General features: G+C 45.9%; 4 protein-coding genes and 1 non-coding gene across 11 annotated transcripts; 2 read left to right on the top strand and 3 right to left on the bottom strand.

The window, feature by feature from the left end:
* Window positions 1-46: 46 nt before the first annotated feature.
* Window positions 47-7,165, bottom strand: vars2 (valyl-tRNA synthetase 2, mitochondrial). 3 transcript variants are annotated; one of them, XM_085939969.1, is made up of 29 exons: window positions 6,540-7,165; window positions 6,321-6,402; window positions 6,125-6,225; window positions 5,859-5,986; window positions 5,705-5,771; window positions 5,444-5,541; window positions 5,285-5,366; window positions 5,022-5,141; window positions 4,647-4,755; window positions 4,496-4,584; window positions 4,296-4,386; window positions 4,094-4,221; window positions 3,914-4,017; window positions 3,752-3,833; window positions 3,602-3,678; window positions 3,423-3,510; window positions 3,149-3,242; window positions 2,897-2,967; window positions 2,710-2,835; window positions 2,520-2,624; window positions 2,383-2,451; window positions 2,200-2,278; window positions 1,947-2,077; window positions 1,717-1,869; window positions 1,384-1,611; window positions 1,199-1,310; window positions 944-1,131; window positions 539-688; window positions 47-316 (listed from the first exon to the last, which is right to left on the bottom strand). In XM_085939969.1, the coding sequence occupies exons 1-29, from the start codon at window positions 6,708-6,710 to the stop codon at window positions 212-214; spliced, it is 3,228 nt and encodes a 1,075-aa protein (XP_085796095.1). In that variant the 5' UTR covers window positions 6,711-7,165; the 3' UTR covers window positions 47-211. The 3 variants fall into 3 exon arrangements, with proteins under 3 accessions (XP_085796095.1, XP_085796096.1, XP_085796094.1); XM_085939970.1 differs by having other exon boundaries at window positions 47-334; window positions 3,149-3,239; window positions 3,378-3,510; window positions 6,540-7,164; XM_085939968.1 differs by having other exon boundaries at window positions 47-334; window positions 6,540-7,163.
* On the top strand, window positions 7,165-10,561 carry ppp1r11 (protein phosphatase 1, regulatory (inhibitor) subunit 11). 2 transcript variants are annotated; one of them, XM_085939979.1, is made up of 4 exons: window positions 7,165-7,277; window positions 7,939-8,089; window positions 8,526-8,634; window positions 8,720-10,561. In XM_085939979.1, the coding sequence occupies exons 2-4, from the start codon at window positions 8,012-8,014 to the stop codon at window positions 8,902-8,904; spliced, it is 372 nt and encodes a 123-aa protein (XP_085796105.1). In that variant the 5' UTR covers window positions 7,165-7,277; window positions 7,939-8,011; the 3' UTR covers window positions 8,905-10,561. The 2 variants fall into 2 exon arrangements, with proteins under 2 accessions (XP_085796105.1, XP_085796106.1); XM_085939980.1 differs by lacking the exon at window positions 7,165-7,277 and adding an exon at window positions 7,450-7,473.
* A 141-nt stretch (window positions 10,562-10,702) lies between these two features.
* c20h6orf47 (chromosome 20 C6orf47 homolog) lies at window positions 10,703-13,032 on the bottom strand. 3 transcript variants are annotated; one of them, XM_085939977.1, is made up of 4 exons: window positions 12,857-13,032; window positions 12,430-12,642; window positions 11,462-12,338; window positions 10,703-11,039 (listed from the first exon to the last, which is right to left on the bottom strand). In XM_085939977.1, exon 3 carries the CDS (start codon window positions 12,322-12,324, stop codon window positions 11,470-11,472), a length of 855 nt encoding a protein of 284 aa, XP_085796103.1. In that variant the 5' UTR covers window positions 12,325-12,338; window positions 12,430-12,642; window positions 12,857-13,032; the 3' UTR covers window positions 10,703-11,039; window positions 11,462-11,469. The 3 variants fall into 3 exon arrangements, with proteins under 3 accessions (XP_085796103.1, XP_085796102.1, XP_085796104.1); XM_085939976.1 differs by having other exon boundaries at window positions 11,462-12,642; window positions 12,857-13,030; XM_085939978.1 differs by lacking the exon at window positions 12,857-13,032 and having other exon boundaries at window positions 11,462-12,838.
* A 1,083-nt stretch (window positions 13,033-14,115) lies between these two features.
* LOC147040613 (small nucleolar RNA SNORD52) lies at window positions 14,116-14,185 on the bottom strand. The gene has a single exon (XR_015063048.1). It is a non-coding gene; the product is annotated as a small nucleolar RNA SNORD52 (small nucleolar RNA).
* A 1,216-nt stretch (window positions 14,186-15,401) lies between these two features.
* Window positions 15,402-22,056, top strand: sacm1la (SAC1 like phosphatidylinositide phosphatase a). 2 transcript variants are annotated; one of them, XM_085939971.1, is made up of 20 exons: window positions 15,402-15,570; window positions 16,584-16,681; window positions 16,824-16,898; window positions 16,965-17,092; window positions 17,574-17,723; window positions 17,907-17,966; window positions 18,050-18,083; window positions 18,183-18,284; window positions 18,570-18,655; window positions 18,720-18,806; window positions 18,870-18,938; window positions 19,061-19,140; window positions 19,297-19,395; window positions 19,469-19,607; window positions 19,677-19,746; window positions 19,859-19,931; window positions 20,019-20,112; window positions 20,212-20,304; window positions 20,382-20,439; window positions 20,804-22,056. In XM_085939971.1, exons 1-20 carry the CDS (start codon window positions 15,542-15,544, stop codon window positions 20,938-20,940), a joined length of 1,761 nt encoding a protein of 586 aa, XP_085796097.1. In that variant the 5' UTR covers window positions 15,402-15,541; the 3' UTR covers window positions 20,941-22,056. The 2 variants fall into 2 exon arrangements, with proteins under 2 accessions (XP_085796097.1, XP_085796098.1); XM_085939972.1 differs by lacking the exon at window positions 15,402-15,570 and adding an exon at window positions 15,647-15,902.
* Window positions 22,057-22,111: the final 55 nt, after the last annotated feature.

Genomic DNA, 22,111 nt, shown 5'->3' with positions numbered 1-22,111 from the left:
CTAATATTGGAATAGTGAGAATAAAGAGGACACAGCAAGGAGCACGTTTAGACAGTCTGAAAAGGTAGTTATATTTATTTTGTTGTGAAGACCAGTTGGAACACGTTGCTCATTATGCAACACTGCGCTGTGTCATTGATACCATTGTGAAAATACTATTCAAAACAAAACACATCTTTGAATAAAAAACAAAACAAAAAAACATTTGCCCTCAAGACCTTTGTGTACGACCCCGATCGCCATCATTGGAATAGCTGCTGGGGGGACACTCTGTCATTTGTAGCACCTTGAGCTGATCCTCAATCGTCTTCAACTCCTGCTGAAATGCTGACAGCTAAAATTCAAGAGGAATGACACAGAATATTTTGCATGTCCTACAATACAACACAAAGCATGTGCACAACAAAGTGTCGAATGTCTGCCTACTGCTGAAAGCATGAACAATTGATGTGAATGAAGAAAATGCTTTTCAAATTCGACTTTGACTATTTGTGTTATTTCCGTGACTAACCAAGTGTCCAATGTGCTCAGCGCTTACCTTGGTCTCCATCTGCTCCCTGATGTGTGCTGGGACCTTGTGAAGGTATTCTGGAGATTGGATTTTGCACAAGAGCTCATCCAGCTTGGGGACAAGCTTGCTTCTTCGTTGGGTGAGCTGGGCCACTTGTTTGGTCATGTTCACGGCGCTCTGGGGGAATATTTCCACGCGTGATTTATTTGTGCATTGATTCGATTCCGAAACTTTATTGAGCCCCATGCATCGCAAAACCAACCACGAAGCGCATTGAAAAAAAACAAAAAACGGGGGGACGACAGACCCCCCCCCCCCCCCCACACACACACACACACACATCCTTCCACAAATTGTTCCCAAAAGTTTGGAAAGAAAAGGGCCCAAATTCTCCCAAGAAAATATCCATCTATAGTGGAGCTCCACGACTACCTGCAGAGGAAGGTGCAGCCGACACGTGTGGTCCACAACGCCTACGAGGCAGCCTTTGGGCGGGGGAACGGAAGAGACGGCTTCTTCGGGACAATAGACGTTGAAGCGCGACACTCGGCTCAAAGTCCAAACGGCAGATCCAAAGTGAAGGAGAATCCGGGCCTGACCGGGTGAACACACCACCCACACTGAAACACACGGGGAAGCAAAATCAAAATGCAACCACTCCAAGGGCAATTAGTGCTTATGACTTACTGGGAGGCTTTTCTTTGGTCAAACCACCCTGAGCCCTAAGGAAGCGAGCCACGCGGATCACTTCCTGGACCAGCAGGAAATGGCGTTCCTCTTCTGGGAAATGCCAGTGTTTCTGGCAGGACGGAGATGACAAAATAGCCACGTGAGCTTAGACGTCCGCGCACGCATAGATCGCTGGGCGGTACCAGTTGAGACGAGCGGGGGTACGGCTGAAGACACAGGCTGGCGGTCTGAGCTGCAGCTCGGCTTCGGAACGGCTGGAGTCTCTGCCACAATTCCTCGGTCAGGAACGGCATGATTGGGGAGAGGAGGGCCAGAGAGGCAGACACGCAGTGATAGAGGACCACGCTTGCCGCTGGTCTCGCCTCGCCGCCGCCGTTTTGCTTTCCAAGCAGCACAGGTTTCACACTCTCCTACAAAACACGCAGACACACGAGAAAAGCCCAAACCGTATCTTTCCCTCAGTTTCTATCAACCTTGTCGACATGGGTTCCACAATATGGACGCGTCTGTCTCACCAAATAGATGTCGCACAGATCGTGGACCCAGAAGGAGTAGAGCGCAGCAGTGACAGTCTGAAGCTCATATTCTTCAAAGGCCCGCTCGACTTGTGCCACAGTGCTGTACAGTCGGGAGCAGATCCAGCGCTCCATACTGCCCAAATCAGACACCTAAGGGGCATCGAGTTGGAAGTGACCATCTGCTACCAAAAGTCTCTGAAATGAACATTTGCAAAAGCCGCTCGTACCCGGTCCAGGTTCCCCACCGGCCGAGTGTTGTCACCCAGCGCTCGCAGAGTGAATCTCAGCGTCTGCCACATTTTATTACAGAAATGTCTGCAGCTCAGGACTTGAGCCATGGATAGACTGATGTCTTCTCCTAAAACGATGGCAAGGAAGGAAAACCACCACAACAACAACACTTGCTGTGCTATCTTTGAAATGGAACCAAACTATACTTTGACTTGAATGGAAAGTGGAGGTCACTCAGGTCTGACTCACCCATGGTTTTGTGAGCGCAAAGGGCAAACCTCAGAGCATCCGTTCCACACTGAGGGATCCCCTTTGGGAAGTCTTTCCTCTAAGGGAAGGAAGGAAGGAAGCAAGCAGATGCAGCAGTTGGAGGCAAGTCATGAGCAGCGCACGCGCATTCGGGGGGAAACATCAATCAGGACCGGACCGGACCTGGGCTTCCAAGGCGATCGCTTGCTCCCTGGGCTCAAGGTTCCCCTCTTTAACTTTCTGCTGAAGCCGCTGAGAGGGCAAAAAAAGAATTGGAAAACTCTTAGCGCCAATGACGAAAGGAATTGTACGTTCCGTACCTCCAAGGAGACTCCGTGAATCACATCCAAGGGGTCAATGACGTTGCCCAAGGATTTACTCATTTTGCGACCGTGTTTATCCCTCACCAGAGAGTGAAGTAGCACCTCGGATATTCAAATGGAGCAGAAACATACCGCTTGAATATGGACGACCCGAGAACAAATTTGAGAGCAGCGGATACGCCGGTACTTGTTTAAAAGGCAAGTGGCCCGTCAGCTCCGTGGCCAGCATGACCATCCTCGCCACCCAAAAGAAGATCAGGTCACTCCCCGTCTCCAGCATGGAGTTTGGGTAGAAGCGTTGGAAATCTGCGGTCTGGACAAGGAGAAGGAGGGTGACCGACCACGTTACAATCTCGAACATGGATGGCGACTACCTGTTGAGGCCAGCCCAACATGGCGAAAGGAAAGAGCGCAGAGGAGAACCAGGTATCCAGAACATCAGAGTCTGAGGAGACACAGCAAAAAGAAGAAAAGACCGTGCTCATAGTTCATTCCCGTTTGACACTTATTTGCCACCCATTTCTTTTTTTGCTTTGAACTGTCCGCCTTGCATTGCCATTTTGGGCAATGCAAGGCGGACAGTTCCGTCTCAATGGGTGGGACCAGTTCAGTCAGTGATGATGTACCTGGAGTCAAAGTGATGTCCTGTGCTTTCACTCCATATTTGACGCTGGCTCTCTGACGGGCCTCGTCCTCATTCTTTCCCCAGACCCATCGGTCCTGAGCCAAAAACAAACAACTGTACGATTGAACAACAAACCTTGTGACACCGCAGTCTGCGAGCGCACGCCGCCAGCAAGCGCGACTCCAAGCTGGAGTCAAACCCTAAAATGGGCGCACTGGTCATCTTTGCATCTCCATTGTTTGACACAGTCCAGTGAGATAGCTCTGATGCACAACCTCTTGTTTGTCAGTGGAAGAAGGAAAGTCCACCCTGTAAGCGGGGATCTGATGCCCCCACCACAGCTGCCTGGAAAGGCACCAATCGCTGGAAAGCAAACACAGCCACATTGTGCAAGGAAACAAGGATGCAATTGTGTTTGTTTGCAGAACAATAGACGCACGGCTGCTCGGCCTACTTGATGTTGGACAGCCAGTTCTTCCACGTTTTCTTGTAAAAGTCAGGGATGATTTCCAAATGGCCATCCTCAACAGCCTGGCCGTAAAGAAAGACACACAGCGTTTTGGCTATCGGGCAAAAGAAACCATCAGCCAGCAACGCCACTTACCCGGATTGCTTTTTGAGCCATGGCGTGACAGCGGATGAACCATTGTTTCTTTAGGAGAGGCTCGATCACGTCGCCCGAGCGGCTTCCAAATGGGGGGGGAATAAAAAAAAATCACTGAGACAAGACCGCTCTTGGTAAGCGCTCCATGATGCCGCGGCGTACCTGCAAACGGGTAAGGTCATGGCGTGCTCTTTCTTCCCTCTGAACAGCCCTTTCTCCACCAGCGCGTTTACGACCAGCTCTCTGGCATCAAAACGCTTCACTCCCTTCAAACGTCATCCGCGTCAAACACAAGGACATTTGTCATCTGTTGACAGGTGTCAATGGAGCGGTCGTGCGCACCTCCAGCCACGGTCCGCAAAGTGGAGTCATCTTGCCATCTCCTCCAATCACCGTTAGGCGGGCCAGAGCGTGTCTCTGGGACAACAGGAAGTCTGCGTGGTCATGAGCAGGAGTCACCTTGACAGCACCTACACGCAAAGATGTTGAGAAGCGTGCGGTGAAGCTACTGTGAACGTTTGCGTGCTTTTTTTTTGTGACTGACCAGTCCCGAGCTCCATGTCCACAATTGTATCAGTGACAATGGGCAGCAGTCTGTCATTGAAGGGGTGGCGGCATTGCATTCCGTGGAAATTCTGGAACCAAACAAACCAAAAGATCCCATGTGGATTAGCCTCTCCACTGCACATTTAAGTGGAGAGCAAAAAGGACAATCGACATTGTTTCCGCATTCCAATTTCTCGCCTGGTATCGAGGATCGTCAGGGTGAACAGCTACGGCCACGTCTCCCAGCATGGTCTCTGGACGGGTCGTCGACACCGTGATTTCTCCACCTGAACGGTTGGAAAATGACAAAGTCTGTCTGGCCTGGTCCCCAATCAATACTCCTACTCACCGTGGCCATCTAAGGGGTATGCAAAGGTGAGCATGGTTCCAAATTCCACTTTGTGCTCATAATTAGGCACAGACAGCATGGTTTTCCCAAAGAGTTCCTTGGAATCCACCTGACCAAAATGAAAATACGCAACCTTTGCTAAGAGATTTCAGCAATTCATTACTGAAGATGAAAAGTGACATTTCAACGTCAGGAAAAACAACGTTCACGTTATTAGTATTATTGGTTTGTGGGCCAACAGGAAAGGAAATAAATCTATGAATGGGCAAAGAAACAAACAAAAAGATGGCTGGCTATCAGTTCATAGTAGTTGTCTGCAACGTTCCAAATGTTTGAATGGTCCGCATATACCTATATATTACTGTATGATATCACCTCTATATCTGAGATGGCCGACTCCAGAGCGCAGCTCCAATTGATCAGAGCCTCTGCGCGATAGATCAGACCAGCATCACTTAGACGCACAAAAGCCTCCGTTACCGCCTGACTGAAACCCTGACACAAAAGAGACATTGGACTCATTGATCGTGCATTCCATATGTCATTTGAAATAGAAAGGAGCCGCTTCCGTCGTCAATCCGTGGAACCTGAGCCGCAGGCTCTGTTTCATTCAATCGAGTTCAAATGTTACGTCTTACTTGATCCATGGTGAAACAGGCTCTACTCCAGTCCAGGGATGCACCCAGTTTCCTCAGCTGCTGATATATCTCGTCTCCTTTCCTGCCACAACAGCACTCCAACGTTTCAGCAAACGATGAATACTTCCGGCGCTACGAGAGCTGAAGACGGAAACTCACTCATCTTTCCATTTCCAGACCTCCTGTAAAAACTCTTCTCGAGTGAAGTCTTGCCTGTGCTTTCCTTTTTCCCGGAGCAGCATCCTTTCCACCACGCTCTGATCCCAAAACAAGATCTTATAAGATGCAGTGTTTCAAATTCAACTGCAGACTTTATTCCCCAGTGTCCAGCTCCGCTTGCTCGAATCATCGCAAGAGTTGAACAGAAATCCTGAAATCGTCACTTCTGACAAAAGCGGGGAGAGAAACACAACTGGTTACCTGTGTTGCTATACCAGCATGATCACAGCCAGGGACCCAGAGTACTCTTTGGCCCTGCATCCTTCTCCTGGTGGATTGAGCAAAACACACAGTATGTCATCAGTGAAAATCATATACTGGAAAGGCACTATTGTCAATCTTGTTTGCCATTTACCATCGAACCAAAGCATCTTCTATTGCTACGGTCAAAGCATGACCCAGATGCAGAGTCCCTGTCACATTTGGTGGCGGTATACACAAAGAGAAGTTCTGATCCACAGCGTGAGATAACTCATGAAGATCCTAAAGAGGAAAAACAGCATTGTCATCATATCGTACAAAATGTGACATCAATTGATACACACCTACTTTTTGGGGTGACCACAATATGGTGCATGCCTATGAATCAAAAGAATCGTAAAAAATGGATTGTTCTCTCACATGGTGCTCAGGCCTAAAGAATCCCTCCTTCTCCCACCACTGATACCAGCTGGATTCCACATAATCTGGGCTATATGACGATGGGAATGGCAAGCTTGTGTCTGCCAAAACATATTCACAAGTAGGAAAACTTGTTTTCAATGCTGCAGAGTGACAATAACAACAAAAGGATTAGTGGGACAAACACCTCCCTCACCTTTCTTTGCCCCAGGCGGCGTCTGAGCAGTGTAGAGAATTCTCTCCTTCTCGCTCCATTTCAGAAGGTCTTCTTCGCCAGTCTGGAAACAAATAAGAAGTGCAGATCTTCACACTTATGTTGGTGCTCTCATATGATTGTAAATCTTTCGAAAACCGACACATTCAGTGCAGCGCTGGTTGGCTCGACATGCAAAAGGTCGTTTTTGAGAGGACTCACAAGGTCTCGAGTGGATAGTATGGCGTTGTCCCTCTCTTTTTTCCGTTTTTGTTTTTCAACTTGGAGACGAAAATGCGCGCTTGACTTGGAGGGCTTGGACGAGTTACGAGAACACAACCTGACCGCCGCATCTCTCCTTGCCAGCCTTCGAACAGTACCTATCGACCACATCTTCAAAACGAAACAATATTGCTATTGATATGATCTCAATGGCCACTGCCACTACAAAATTCTTCTTGAATCTTGAATCTTGAATCTTGAAAACATTCGGTGATGATGGTCCCGTGATAAATTGCGCATGTCAATTTTGTTAGCAGGTTAAATAATACGAATGAAACTTTGTCAGCAGCTGAATCTTGTTTGGCGACGGGCTGTTTTGAATGACGGACGACAAGAACACAGGACACGAGTCCTCGCTGTCCGTTTACAAATATCTTCCCCCTTAAAATAATGTTGCAAAAACACATCGTATGATCTCAATGGCCACTGTCATTTCAAAACATTAAGTGATGAAGGTCCCGTGATAAATTGCTCATGTCAAAAATTTTCGCAGGGTAAATAAAACGAATGAAACTTTGTCAGCAGATCATTGTTGTTTGGCGACGGTTTGTTTTGAATGACGGACAACAAGCACACAAGAAAGAAGTCCTTGCTGTCCGTTTATAAATATCTTCCCCCGAAAAATAATGTTGTAAAAACACATTGTATGATCTCAACGGCCACTGTCATTTCAAAACAGTAAGTGATGATGGTCCCGTGATAATTTGCTCGTGTTAAAATTTTAGCAGGGTGAATCATACGAATGAAACTTTGTCAACAGATAATTGATGTTTGGCGACGGTCTGTTTTGAATGACGGACGACAGGAACACAGGAACAAAGTGTTTTTTTTTCTCCTCCTAGTTCAAACTTTTATTCAAACACAATCGCATTAGGTATAATAACATCATCAAATAGCAACACTGGAAAAAAGTCCTTGCTGTCCACATACAAATATCTTGTCCCGCGTCAAAACAATTGTAAACATACAAAACGGAAATAGATTTTCAAAACAAAATATTGCAGCTTACAATTTTAAAAGCACGTCTAGAACAAACCAACATATTTGTTAGAATAGAACATTCTATCAAATATTTAAAAAGTACAACTAGTGTACTGCGTTTTGTTTTGAGCCCTCGTGTATCATTATTTATATGTAGACGTTCTAACATTTGACACCACGAAAAGACATTTCCGTTCCTAGTCCTGCTAACGATGTGTCATTCTTGAATATTGACTATTTTGGTTGGCCACATCCCATTCCATCAGATTGCTCGAGGGAGCTCATATCTGACTTTCATCAAGCTTTCTTCCTAGCTTTGAGGATATTCTCAACTGTGAGTTATTATTGATGCTTTTAGAACACGCTGTTAAAGGGCGATTTTGGGAAATCCACCTTTAAATTGAGCTGACGTTAGCAAACAAGCTCCAGGGATGGCTGAGGTTCCTGGGACGTCAAGTGAGACCATAACGGAGACTGTGCAAACCAGCACACCGCCACCGCCTCAGCAGGTAAATCAGAAAGGTCATTTAGTTGCAGGTGAGCGCGCGTCAGGGTGGCTAATAAACATTCCACTTGCTCATAGGCCCGCCCGCCCTCCCGCTCGCAAGCTCATGCGTGCAACTAGGTCACGCTTGAAGTGCGCACACGTTCACAAGGGCCATTTAGCCTCCATATAGTATAGCTGGCATAGATTTGGGGAATGAAAAAGCCAAGTGGCTGCCTGCCTGCCTGCCTGCCTGCCTGCCTGCCTGCCTGCCTGCCTGCCTGCCTGCCTGCCTGCCTGCCTGCCTGCCTGCCTGCCTGCCTGCAGAAAAGTCACGCAAGCTTGGAGGAGGGCCACTGTGCACAATGCGACGGAATGCTGAGGGATAACGTTTAGAAAAGAATTATGTCAACCCTAATTGATCTAAAGTCATAAGTGCTGTTGACATGATGTGTTTCCAGGAGGGACGCAGTCTGACAATCAAGCTAAGGAAGAGGAAAACCGAGAAAAAGGTCGAATGGTCCAGCGACACGGTTGACAATGAGCACCTAGGGAGGAGGTCTTCAAAATGTGAGTATGGCACACCCACCTCTGTAGCATTGCCCCAAGTTGTGGAAATGCTTTTATCTCACTAATGCAGCACGCGGTGTTTCAGGTTGCTGTATTTACGAGAAGCCTCGACAGTTCGGCGAGTCGTCCTCCGAAAGCGAGGGAGACGATGACGACGAAGGCTGCGGCAGCGCGCACTGTATCCTGGGCCACGGACGGAGGGATCACGATCAGAGGGGGGGCGGGGGACCCACGCCGCCCCCAAAGTCTGGAAGGTCACATGCTCACTAGGTAGCCCTGTCGATGGATGGATGGATGGATGGATGGATGGACGGATGGGTGAGTAGCAGGTTATTGGATGGATCGGGGGTTCATCGCAACATAGGCACAGGCCTTCAATCTAGCGTTAAACGCCATCCAAGACAGCGACAAACCTCCTGCTACCTTCCACACATGATTAAGATGCTTCAAATAGGCTTTCTCGACATCTGTAAAACCAAATCTCGCCAAGATGTGTTATCGAGGTGACATTTCCTTTTTGGGTTGTTTTCAAAAAGACAATCCAACCGGCAGGAGTAGTCCATAGCTCAACTAACATTGAATCTGCACGCATCCATTTATTTTCTTCTTTGGGCACATGACTCTGTTGACTTGGACCTATTTTCAATCCTATTTCACTTGAGGTGTGATACTCTCCTTAATGTACATACATAACATCGATCCAGTCATTTCGAGTCAGTACGTCTATTGAGCCGTTGTGCGGTCAGAGCCTTCTTGCTTGCTACGAACCTCCATAAACATTTATTATTGATGGTTTTCACCTGTATTGATTTGTCATAAGCAACAAATGAATTTGGAGGACTTACACATACTTACTGTATGGAAGGCAGCGTGTCGTTTTGTACTTCAAGACTTGCTGTATGAAGATGGTCAATAAAATCAAATCCTGTCGTGTATTTTGCGCTTGATCATACAGAGCTGCACAACGGAAATGGCTGCTTTTCTTGCTCTATATTCCAAAGCCATGTGACTGCACTCTAAAAGAGGGATTACAAGCAGATTTCAAATATGAAGACAGACGGATGCGTGGATGGATGGATGGATGGATGGATGGATGGATGGATGGATGGATGGATGGACACTGCGCACAACGGTGCTTGACTCAGCAAACTACCAAACTCACGACTAAATCTCGGTATGCAACCTCATTACTGGCGGGTATATTTTTGTGTGGAATTGATTGTTGATCTATGTGCAGTGACACAATGTGGAGTGGAGAAATTGTTCATTCCCAACAATGTAGTTTGAAAGAACAACCAACAAAAGCTGGAAACTCCTCTGGATGCTACATTGCCATCCAAATAGCTTGTACATTGAGACATGAACAGAAATGTTATTCAAAACCTACTAGTGACTTCATTTTTTTTTCCCGATAGTGTTAGGTTGAATGAAGTGGTGTTGGTATTTTTCAAAGCTAGCATGTGGTTTTCCTTTGCAGCAGCAGATTTTTTGCAGACTGCCATGTGAGAAGCGATTGTTAATATTGGCGCTCATTTACTCTACACGTGTTATAATAAACACCTAAACATGAAGTTCTGCTGCATGTTGTTTAAAAAAACAAAAACAAATCATCATTCCACAGATAAAGGGCAATGTGCTCTTTCCGCTGTGCTACGTTGGGATTTCGGATGCTTTTCATTCAGACAGGAGAAGACGAGAGGTGGTGCCAGTGCGGGAATGTTGGCCCGAGCTTTGTGCTCTCATTTCACTTCACTAAATATCACAATGTGTTTTGTGGCTCACACACGCACACTTATTTTATTCCAACATTTTGCGTACATACAAGAGCGATACAATATGTACGCTACATGGGTCTGGCTGGGAATGCACATTTCTGTAAATACAATTCAGCGTAATGAAAGCCAACTGAATGTGAATTAAAGTTTTCAACTGTGATGATGTGCTTGTCTTTTCTCGACTAAATAATGCCACATTTATAACAAGTGCTTTGTTAGTGGCACATTGTTGACCTTCCAGGTCTGCTTTTTGTGGCCAATTTGAAAAAAAACAAAAGCTGATCCATGCCAAGTGTAGTTTGATCATTGTATATCCTTTATTTCCTCGTTAACATCGTAGGTCATGAAATCAAACATCACATCACAATAAGTCGCTTGGCTCTTGTGCATTTGATCTCCGAACACATGGTGAAAAAGAAATTCTAAAAGCGGATGGGCCCCACAAATCTTTGGTTGAAAGAACATTTCAAGAACATTCAACTTAAGTGGTAGGATGGTCCAACTTTGCGTTCAGTGTCCAAAGTGACTGGATGTGTCATGAATGCGCCACAGACGGACAGACGGACGGCGCCGGAGGGTCGCTCTGGCGACATCATTCTGATGTTCTGCTATCAGCTTCCATTTCACCACCTGCGGCAGACGCAACACTGTTAACTTCTTGTGGAGACGCCACAGTCTACGGCCTCCACTCTATGGATAGAGTATTTTAAAAAAAAAATTCAACCAAGGAAGTACGTGCGCAAGACAAGATTGTAGCGTCCAATTGTGGCATTTGTGGTCTGTTCCACCATTGTAAATTGCTCATATGGCACAGCATCTTGATTTGCTCAGTGGTTGGAGTTGCTTTCACACTTGATTTTCATTGGTGATGATACTGAGATAGATAGCCTTTGTGGAGTGGTGGCCCTTTTCATTTTGTCATTCGCTCAGGATTGGGAAGACGTTCACATTCTAGACGCAGATTTAGGACGACTTACGACTGTGAGGGGAGCGCCTGTATTACTGTAGAAGAGCCTGTCGACCGATGACTTTCCCCAAGTGGACTTACTTACCAAAAGGTTTAGCTCGTCTTCTTTTCATCACTCGCGCAAAGCAATTCTTTCTGCTCTCCGTCGGCCATCTCATCTTCCTCTCCCACTGGTGGTTTTTCATCTTCCAATCCGAGAAGCACGCTCTTTTTCAAGCTGACGGAGATCACCAAAGCTTGCACGATACCGTAGATAAAAGCAAACTCTGGGAGATGCTCCTGGACGAGCCACAGGAGTCCAGCCATTCCCACTGTGGACACAAAAAACATGGCCATGCCGTGGAGCCAAAGCCTCAGTGGTCCCTGGATGCCCAGAATTTCCAAGATCAGCTTGACGGGAGGCGACACAATCCACAGGAAGCCCACCACAAACAGGTCGAACAGGTGGCGGAGGAAATTGAAGCAGATCTCATAATGCTCAGGAAACAGTTCCACATTCCAGCTGTGCACAAACAGACGAAAGGGCGACGCTAGGCGAGAACGAGGAGTCGGGGACGGAGGAGGAGTTCCGTAGTCTGAAAAGTCCCCGTCCATATCCCGCTCGCCGCTCTTGATGTGACGCAAATTCTGCTTGGGTCGGCTTGGCTGTGTTTTCCTCCTTCCCCACGGAAGAAATGTATTCCACCATCTTGGAACAGGTTCAAGCGTTGTCTCCATCGCTTGTTTTCCTGCACACACGTCTTGGATTTCCATAGGTTTCTCCTGAGCTTCCCAGTACTCATCGTCTCCTGGACAATTGTGCTCTTTTTGTCTCGAGCTGGAGCCGGAGCCAGAGCCCGAGCCAGTCTGCTTGTTGAGCTCATCTTGCTCCGACCTAGTTTGGTCTGACGCTGCGCTCCTACCCCAGGAACGCAGCCATCCCCACGCTCTTCCGACCACAGCTGTCATGGTTGATCGAGGAACTTTTGGCAGCAAAGTGAAAAAGCTCTCAGCTTCTTTGGCCTCAAATTGTTGGAAAAGCCAGAGACAAGAGTGGCGATGATGTGTACCCACCCTTAAGTGGCCGGAAAGTCGAGCAAATCAAGTGTGACCGCTCACGATCGTGGAAGCACAATTGCTGTGCAGGTTGGTCAAATGCGGAAGTAAATCGAGGCCACTTTCGATGCGCTCAATTGGCGTCATGTAGCCTAGGGGGTTTGGGAGGCGGCGGCAATCTTGTCCAACTTGTCCAGAGTTTGGAGCTCTGCTCTGCTTCACTCCGCGTATCTGGAAATGCAAAGGAGGAAATGCTCAGCCTTCCACGTAGACAGACGCGTCCTCACTCGATCTAGTGTGGCTAATGCTGCACGTTCCTGCCTCGCCGCTAACGTGACATCATTCCATGAGCCTATTTCTGACTACGATGATAAAACCCCTCAGGTAAATATCAGCTACGGAGGGAGGGAGAGGCGACGCGTAATATCGACAACTAAAAGCTCACCTTCCTCGACGTTCCTGCAGCGAGTTGACCCGAGCAAATCACCAATTTGCTTGCAAAACTAGGATTTGGGATCAAATGTCATTTGGTTTTGTTGCAGGTGGACGTCCGACTATTGCCAGTGAAGATAACGTTCATCATAAACAAGAACAAAAGAGGGCGGAGTTCCGGTTCTCCTTCAAAATAAACTGCCTACTTGAAATACAGTATGGTAACTTGAACTGGAAGAAAAGGGAGGGGGGGGGGGGGGGGGGAAGGGCATCGGTTTACTTGCCGTCACTTATAAATGGCCAAAAACCGGTTCTAAGCCTCAAAACTAGTTTATTTGACATTTGTGCCAATCTTGCGAGCATGGAGCACCCTAATAAATAAATAATAAACTTGACTAATGATTCTTCAATTATAAATCGCAACTTTCCTCATTTCAAGTTAAAATCAGCACACGCCAGATTTCTTCATTTTTATTGATTACAAAATGCATTCAACAGTAGACAAAATGGCCACTTGTACACCTCTGTCTGCTTCAGCACCTGCAAGAGAATTGAAAATTTCAGCCAATGAACTCCCAATCAATCAATCAATCAATCAATCAATCAATCAATCAATCAATCAATCAATCGTCAAATTTGACACCAACCTTTCCAAATCAACTGTAGTCCAAAGCAATCGTGTCAAGTGCCTCACAATCAGCTGGATATAAAACAAGAGGTTTTATCACGTTTGGTAAAGTTTCTGGGTTCAAGAAAAACTATTTCCAATGGTCCGAGTGTTGTCTCAGTACGCTGCGGGTAAACTTCAGCTTTAAATCAGTAGAACCGAATGAACAAGAATCATCATTGACCGAACAAACAGACCTTGTTTTTAGGATTTGTCCATTAATACAGCATTGTATGTTCTCACACACAAAATGTAAATTGTAACAAGTGTACTTACAACTCCAAGAGGCAGGATCCTTCCACTATGTGTCAGGAGCTACAAGACAAAATGGCACCAGCGCAACCATGTGACAAAATTCCACAGCAAATGTCACGACACTATTTTGGAAATGAATGGCCCATGAAATCAGTGATCCCTGTCCATCAGGATGATCACAAACTAGCTTTATGAAATCATGAGCCCACAATTAGAGGAGGAACACGATTTGGTTTCAACGTACCTTTGAGGAACCTGCCACACGGCACCCATTTGGAAGGCTGAAGAACAAACGGAGTGTTCAAATACACACTTTGCACCTCAAAAATCTTCTCAAAGTAAAGCAGGCATGCTCAGAGCACTGTAAGAAAACTTCATTTAGAAAAATCAGAGACTCTAGTCTCTTGAGTCATCATTGCAGGCAGCAATTGGATCATTTGCAAGCACGGTTAAGCAATACTCACCACCATCAACACGTCGTACAGTGCATTGAATATGGACGCCCGTTGCCAAGCTCTGCAATCGACACAAAGCAAAGCAGTGCGTCCATAATGCAGAGTTTGGGTCACACAGTACTCGCCGCTGCAGGCCTTTGATACCTGAAGAAAGAAAGAAAGGAGAGTAGAAATAAGTTCCAGCTAGGCACCTACACAAATTCTGCAGAGGAAACGACATGCATGGTCGGTCAGTGCACTGTGAAAGAGCATCATTGATAAATCAGAGACTCTAGTCTAGTGAATCATCATTGCAGCACTATAATGCATGAAACTCAGGGAAGAGCGACCAAAACTCACTTCACCTAACGTTGCAGGCGAGGCCTTCTCGCATTTTAGCAGTACCAGCAGAGTAAACCTGGGGGGGGGCAGAAAAGGCATTTCGGCATTGAAATTTAGAAACAAACTTCCTACAAACTTCCAGGCCGGACGCATTAAGCACATTTTCACTCACTATGCGTCAGCCATCTCCGATTTGGAAATCTACAACTTGAATAGACAAGCTGAAAGTCATCAGGAAATCTTGATGAACCATCTCTGAAATGGAATCAATGGAAAAAAGAATGACCAACGCAACACTTCCTCGCCTCCACGTGCTTCGCACAAAGACATTGAGAGCACGCGGAATGGCACTTTTTTCCTCATGTATGATCAGCTATCATTACCGTTCATTTATGCTCTTTCATGAATACACTAGATTCGCGGCAAAGGTGAAATACTGCTTCTGCGCGTGCCACGTTAAGCCTGTCGCCATCAGGAAGAAAAGAGCGAAACGTCGGCTTTTGATGCTTTATATAGCTGAGTCCTTCCCACTTTGAGATAGGTGGCGACATCAGTGCCTGACAGCAACTCACTTACCAAAAAACACAGACAACGTTGGCGCATTTATAGCGGGGAGAGGAAAAAATATGCACTTATTTTACATGAATTCGAGGTCAATTAGTTCGTCAGTGGTTTTTTGTAGAAGAGAGAAGAAATGTTCATTCTTAAAATAATTTTAGGGGTGATTTGATTTCAATGAAAATACAGTAAAGCTGCTCACAGCTCCTAAAGTAAAACTTCAAAGTGATTGGAGCCGCATACAGGCACATTTAATTTGGTCCTTTAGGGCGGGGTTATATGCTCAAAGCCGCGCCTTTCGTGGTTGCCAGATAACGTTGACAAACAGCAATTGAGGCACGAAGCTGTGTTCCGTGTTCAATCTATTGGTGCTGGCAACGCGAGCTCAGACGCTGCGCTGCCCGTCCCCTTTGGGTCGCTTGGTTAGGTCGACGGAGCGAAGATGGCGACCGCCTACGAGCGATACAATTTGTAAGTACATTCATTGACAATGTTTATTTTTTTTAAAGACACTATCTCGACATGGATCAAACTGTAGCCGCCGGTAAGCTAGCCACAAGACGAGAGTAGCTACAACCTCGCTGTTGTTAACGAGGTGCCAGGACAGCTAAAGTTCACGGAGTACTCTTGTTGGACCCGGAAGTACTGAAGTTTCAACTCATTAGCCATCATTAAAAAAAAAAACTCAAAAAGAATTATCCGCACCAAGGCAACACCTCAAAGTGTTTTGTCTCTCTGTGAATACAACCATTGTCAGAATGACGCACGTCGACTGAGGCCGTTTATTTTCCGGTAGCTCCCAGGTAAAATCGTTGCCAATGTTTCTCCCACAATTGACTTTATTTGACGCTTATGTACTATCAACACATGAAAGTGTGAGCGACATCGAAGGGAAGGACAAACGTGTATTCCTGTATGGAATGCCAAAGCTGCAACAGCCTTTCTTTCTTTCGTAACATTCCAGAAAGGCAATCTTGACCACTTGAAAATTCCCTTTGAAATCTCGTGACGTCATCAGTCCATGCCATGATTTCGTTAAGACGAGTCGAAACGTATTCCAATGTATTGTTTGCTTAGAAACGAGCATTTCTCGAAACATATATTGAACAATTCCCTGAAAAGACCAAAAGCAAGTATACTGCTTGTTGAGCAAACTTTGGTGCGAACCGAGGAACATGCACTTTGTGGAGTTTGGATTATGAAAGGGCAACAATAGGTTGCTTGTGCAGCTCTCTCACTTGAGCACTGTTTGGTCCCATGGCTTCAGTTCTATTTGACGCTGTGACTAAACATCAGGTCACACAGGAATCTTCATCTGTTTCTGAACACGACTGGGTTCCTGTGAGATTTCATTCCGAGCCCATAAGCAGTATGGGATAGGGATGGATGCAAGTTCCCATGGCTCTTTCTTTGCATCATTGAGGCAGCAGCTGCCACCTACTACGTCTTTGACATCCTATTGTAACCAGTAAATCTCTTGTCAGACACACCACCCCAGAAAGGTTTTTCATCGAAGCCTGCGATGAAGGGGCTGATGCCGTCCTGACTATCGACAGGGTGTCAAACGAGATGACCCTTACAAGTAAGACTCTTACAGACTGGCGAGTTAGTATCAGATCAGTGCTATTCCGATGTTGTCTAACCGCTTTGTGTCCACTTGAGAGGTGACATTGATCCTTTTGTCAAAACAGTCGTGTCGCATCTCATCTGTTTTGAATTGACAGGTAAAAAGGATATCCCTGCCTCGGCGGTGACCAGGCCTATTTGCGGCATCATGGGAACCATTCGCCTGGTCGCTGGTAGCTTTCATGAAAGCATATGTCGTTGAGTGTATTGCAGATCTTGCACTGACTGACTTTCTGTAGGGATGTACCTCATCGTCATCACCAGGAAGAGAAATGTGGGCAGCCTCATGGGTCATGCAGTGTGGAAAGCCGTGGATTTTGATATCATCTCTTACAAGAAGACCATTTTGCATCTGTCAGAGATCCAGGTATAAGACAAGCGGGGGAAAGGTGGTGGCTGGAATTTGGAACAGTCCTAATGTTAGCCACTTGGCCAAACTAACCCTCAAAGGTCCACGTCGAACTATGGCTACTGTGGAGAACATGTCCTGTACGTATAGATTTGTGTTTTGGATCCTGGGAAATGTTGGCAGTTCACATCAGGTTTCACTGCCGTGCAAATTGGCTTGGCACTCTTATCTTATTATCCCAAGAGAGAGACACACAAAGCCCAAAACCCAAACCTTAACACACACAAGTTTTGTTGAAAATTGTAAACCCTGAGACCAAATGAAAAAATGTCTGAATAGAAAGTCTCTGCATGCTTCGGTTGAAACGCACCAAGGACAGCATTTTCCGTCCATTTATTTATAATCCTCGTCTTTTCCCGATACCAATTGAGTTCAACATTGGCGTGATCCGCTTCAGCCTGCCCCTGCTAAGGATGTTGTTTTCCTGTCATTTTCCTAGTCTCAAGAGAACAAGACCTTCCTGTCCATGCTAAACAATGTGCTGACTACAGACGGTTTCTACTTTTGCACGGATTATGACCTGAGCCACACCCTTCAGCGGCTGGCCAATACCAGCCCCGACTTCCAGGAGATGAGCTTGCTTGAGAGGGTGAGTGAGAGAGTGAGTGGGTGAGTGAGCGAGCGAGTGCCAGCCGGCCAGCTGGCCGGCCAGCCAACAATCCGCCTCCCTCCTGGCCACCCTAACCACATGCAAATGGGAAGCCTTGTTGGTCCAATCGAACCTTCTCAATTGACAAACAAGAAGTGCTAACGATATGTGTGCGCGTTTCAGGCAGATCAGAGGTTTGTGTGGAATGCAAATCTCCTCCGAGAGCTCGCGGCCGAGCCAGAGGTAACGTGACCAAAGGCCCTTTCACTTGCAGCCGGCTGTGTATTTTTCTAATCCGTCCTGACTTGCCATCTACCTTCCCGTAGCTCCACCGGTTTGCGCTCCCTGTTCTACACGGCTGTATCCTTTTTTGAAACAGCTGATGTCCAAGCAAATGAAGGGATCCTTATACTCGTAGCAGACTCTTTTCCTTGATCCCTCATCGATCTATTTGTCCAGTCATTGTCATGAAACCGTGTCGCATCAACGGCAAGATCTTTGAGTGGATTCTCATCTCCCGGAGAAGCTGCTTCCGAGCTGGCGTCAGATACTATGTCAGAGGTAACAAAAGTCTGCAGCGCGCATATTACTTTCAGGACTCCGGCTTACACAACGAGGCTAGAAGTTGAGGAATCTCGGGTGATTCATTGAATCGGTTGCCATAGGTGAGATTTTCTTTTCGAATTCATCGTTTGATTTTGGCGCAAGGAACGGAGGGATGCAGGGAAATTTGTCCAACATCGTATGAAAGACCGATTTATTTATTTATTTATTTTCCCCCCCCAAGTTGATTTGACTTCAAATGTATTTGACACCGAGTAGTAGAAAATGTGCTCTACTCCCCAGGCATTGACTCGGAGGGCCACGCTGCTAACTTTGTTGAAACGGAGCAGATGGTATTATACGAAGGAGCCAAAGCTTCCTTTGTGCAGGCAAGTGTGACGACAACTGTGCCCGTCCGTCTGAAAGTGGTCAAATACTTTTTCCGTCCCATAGACGAGAGGCTCGATGCCTTTTTACTGGAGTCAGAGGCCCAACCTGAAATACAAACCCAAACCCATTATCAGCAAAACCACCAGTCACGTAAGGACAAGTGCTCTTTCAATGGCGACAACTCCGTAGTAAGCGCTTGAACATATCTTTCAGTTGGATGGTTTCCAGAGGCATTTTGACTCTCAGCTTCTAATCTATGGCAAGCAAACTCTTCTTAACCTGGTAAGTCTCCAATGAAATGGGGAGATGTCATTAGAGTCAGCTCTGCTCAGCGACCATGTCTCCACGGCTTTTACAATATGTACATCTCAATTTGCAAGTGCTCTTTTGATGCTGTTTTCCAGGTTAATCAGAAAGGCTCTGAAAAGCCACTTGAACTGGCATTCGCCAAGATGGTGGCTAGTACCAACAATGGATTGCTGAAGTAAGTGCCGCTCGCTCGGTCTATTCCGTTCATTTTCTTTCTGTGTGTGTCAAACCAATTGGAAAGGGTGCCTTGCCTCGTACACGTGCCCTTTCCCTATTTTCTTTTCTTTGGAATGAGTGTGATGAATTGGCCACAAATGTTCTCCTTCCTCAGTTACATCGCCTTTGACTTCCACAAAGAGTGTAGCCACATGAGATGGGATCGTCTCCAGATCTTGGTGGAAGCTGTGGCCGAAACGCAAGATGAATACAGGTCGTGTTTCACACGGCAGCCGGATGAAAGCCTTGAAGGTTGGAGCGCTAAGGCCTTCTCTTCCTCTGCGCAGTTACTTCATGGTGAACCCGGACGGAAAGCTACTAGCCCAGCAGAAAGGCGTCTTCCGCAGCAACTGTATGGACTGCTTGGACAGAACCAACGTCATCCAGAGCCTTTTGGCACGACGCTCCTTGCAGTCTCAGCTCCAGGTAAACGCTGAGACAAAAGGCCAAGACATGAGCTTTACCATACATCCGTATGGGGTGGTCTCTCTTTAGAGAATGGGGGTTCTGAATGTCGGACAGCGTCTTGAAGAACAGGCTGACTTTGAGAGGATCTACAAAAATGGTAATGCGCTACTCGTAGCTACGTTGTTAGCACGTGACGTGGGCGTGCTCTCTCTGTCTCTCTCTCTCGCTCACATGTGATGCGTGTGTGCTTTCTAATCTAATCTAATCAGCATGGGCTGACAATGCCAACGCATGTGCCGTACAGTACGCCGGAACCGGTGCATTAAAAACCGACTTCACAAGGTACAGTCACATATCAAATGACCAAGGTGTTATTCTGGCAGCTTCTCCCTGACAAAAGGTTTTCTCCCTCTTTCCCGACCCACTCAGGACAGGGAAAAGAACCCATTGGGGATTGTTGATGGATGGCTGGAACTCGATGATCCGCTATTACAAAAACAACTTCTCAGATGGCTTCCGACAAGTACGTTCCACACACAGAAAGACTCGGTGTTGTTTTGCCATTCAAGCAAAAATACGTCGAAAAAGTTGACGAAAATGCGTCCCGTGTACTTGCTTTCAGGATTCAATTGACTTGTTCCTGGGCAATTTTGCCATTGATGAATCCGACGGCCCCGGTCCTCTCAGGGTGCAGAAAGACTGGAAGTTCCTCACAGTGAGTCCATGACTATTTGGTCACTTTGCAGCGTAAGCAAATGAACTTCAATGTCGTCATTGGATCTTGTTTTACAGCTACCTATCGTCATGTTGGTGGCGTTCTCAATGTGCATTGTGTGCTTTCTCATGGCTGGTAAGTTCCATTTCATCTGTACTATTTTCAGAAGCCTTTGCCATGAGAGCTTCAAGTTTCGTTAAGAAACATGGGGCAATGCTATGAATAAGTTAAGAAACAGCATTTGAGATGAAAGCGCCCCCCCCCCCCAATCAGTATGGCCTTGGTACGATCTTCCATTTAGCACTTAGTATTACCTGACACACCCACCCTTGTGTCAGTTAGAGCTTGTTGCATTTCCTGTTTGACACAGAGCAAACATTCCAGACACGTGAGTGTATTTTCCTCCCAAAGTGTCTTCTTTTTCTCTTGAAAGAATCCACTTATTTCTAGTCAGGTGTTGAAATCAATACTATTTGTTTGCTTTCTTTCTTTCTTTCAGGTGACACGTGGACAGAGACTTTTGCTTATGTGATGTTTTGGGGCGCTTGTAGTGCCATCACAGCCACCATCATCCTCTTTAATGGGCAAGACTTTGTGGATGCTCCTAAACTTGTTCACAAAGAGAAGATGGACTGATGAGCAAGTTGTGTGTGTGCGTGTGCGCGCGCGCGCATATCGGGGTACGCAATCATCGCTATGAGTACCAGAGCGAGCTGTATTGTCAACATTTATCTCTTAACATGCTATCTGATGTGTCCGTCCATATTTGAGGGGTGAACAATTTGAGTCTTTTCGAAGGCATCGATTATTGCGTTCTCAGCGGAGAGCTCGCAAATGATGAACTCCTTGACGAGAACGCAACGCAATAGGGATAGGAGCTTAAAATTTTTCTTGGTGTGTTACACAGACAAATAAAACAGGATTAGGGTTCATGTCGTCAAAAGGATTGGATTGTGACCAATGCTTACTAAGTGTAAACGGCTTTCGTTGTCCTGTCAACTTTCGACCATCCTGTATTCTTCAGTTGCCTTCTTTTTTTTTGTGTACGTCAGGATTCTTTAGTCTACATTGTCATTTTCCGTGTATAATTGTGTGACGGAATAGCGAGCAAGCCTTACCGGAACTCGTGAAAAGCAACAATTGCCCCTCCAAGCTAAAAGAGCTTCATTGCGCAAATGACTACTTTTGTATGATTGAACATTTACTCACAATGGCTGCCAAGACCAATTGACGTATACAATTAAGATAACTGGACAGTAACAACTTGTATGTAATTGTTGCATTATTACATTAAATAGTATGAATATTCCTGAGGTTTTGAACTGTTTTTTTCCATGTATGCAAATTTTTGTTGGCCACATCTATCACAAAGCCATCCATCGTGATATTTATTTCTCGGAGTGTGGTATAAGGATATCGTGCAGTCATCTAAATATTGTCCTCAGTTATTAGTAGTTCTAATTCAAGAGAATTTCTTATTTCTTTTTTTTTTGGCCCAGGGTAATTTTATTGTATGTTTGCACAGAAATGATCCTGATTTGTAAAGGACACATTGTCATGTTTGCAAGAAAGCTACTCCATTGCACAGACAACTTCATGTTGCTTCAACTGACACATTTTGCATATTTAATGGACGACCTTGCAAGACTTTGGGTTTCTATTTACAGTCCTAATGTGTATTGTGTTATTATGATGACATAGTATATACTATATATACACATAAGTGATCAATAAATATTTTCATATACTGTACAGCATTCATATCATTTAGTAGTTGATTCAACCTCTATCTCATCTGTTCTAAATT

Source organism: Syngnathus leptorhynchus, chromosome 20, assembly GCF_054491065.1.
Source record: "Syngnathus leptorhynchus isolate UIUO chromosome 20, UIUO_Slep, whole genome shotgun sequence".
Lineage (NCBI taxonomy): Eukaryota > Metazoa > Chordata > Actinopteri > Syngnathiformes > Syngnathidae > Syngnathus > Syngnathus leptorhynchus.
Note: the sequence above shows the minus strand (reverse complement) of the source record. Positions and strands in the feature narration are given on the sequence as shown.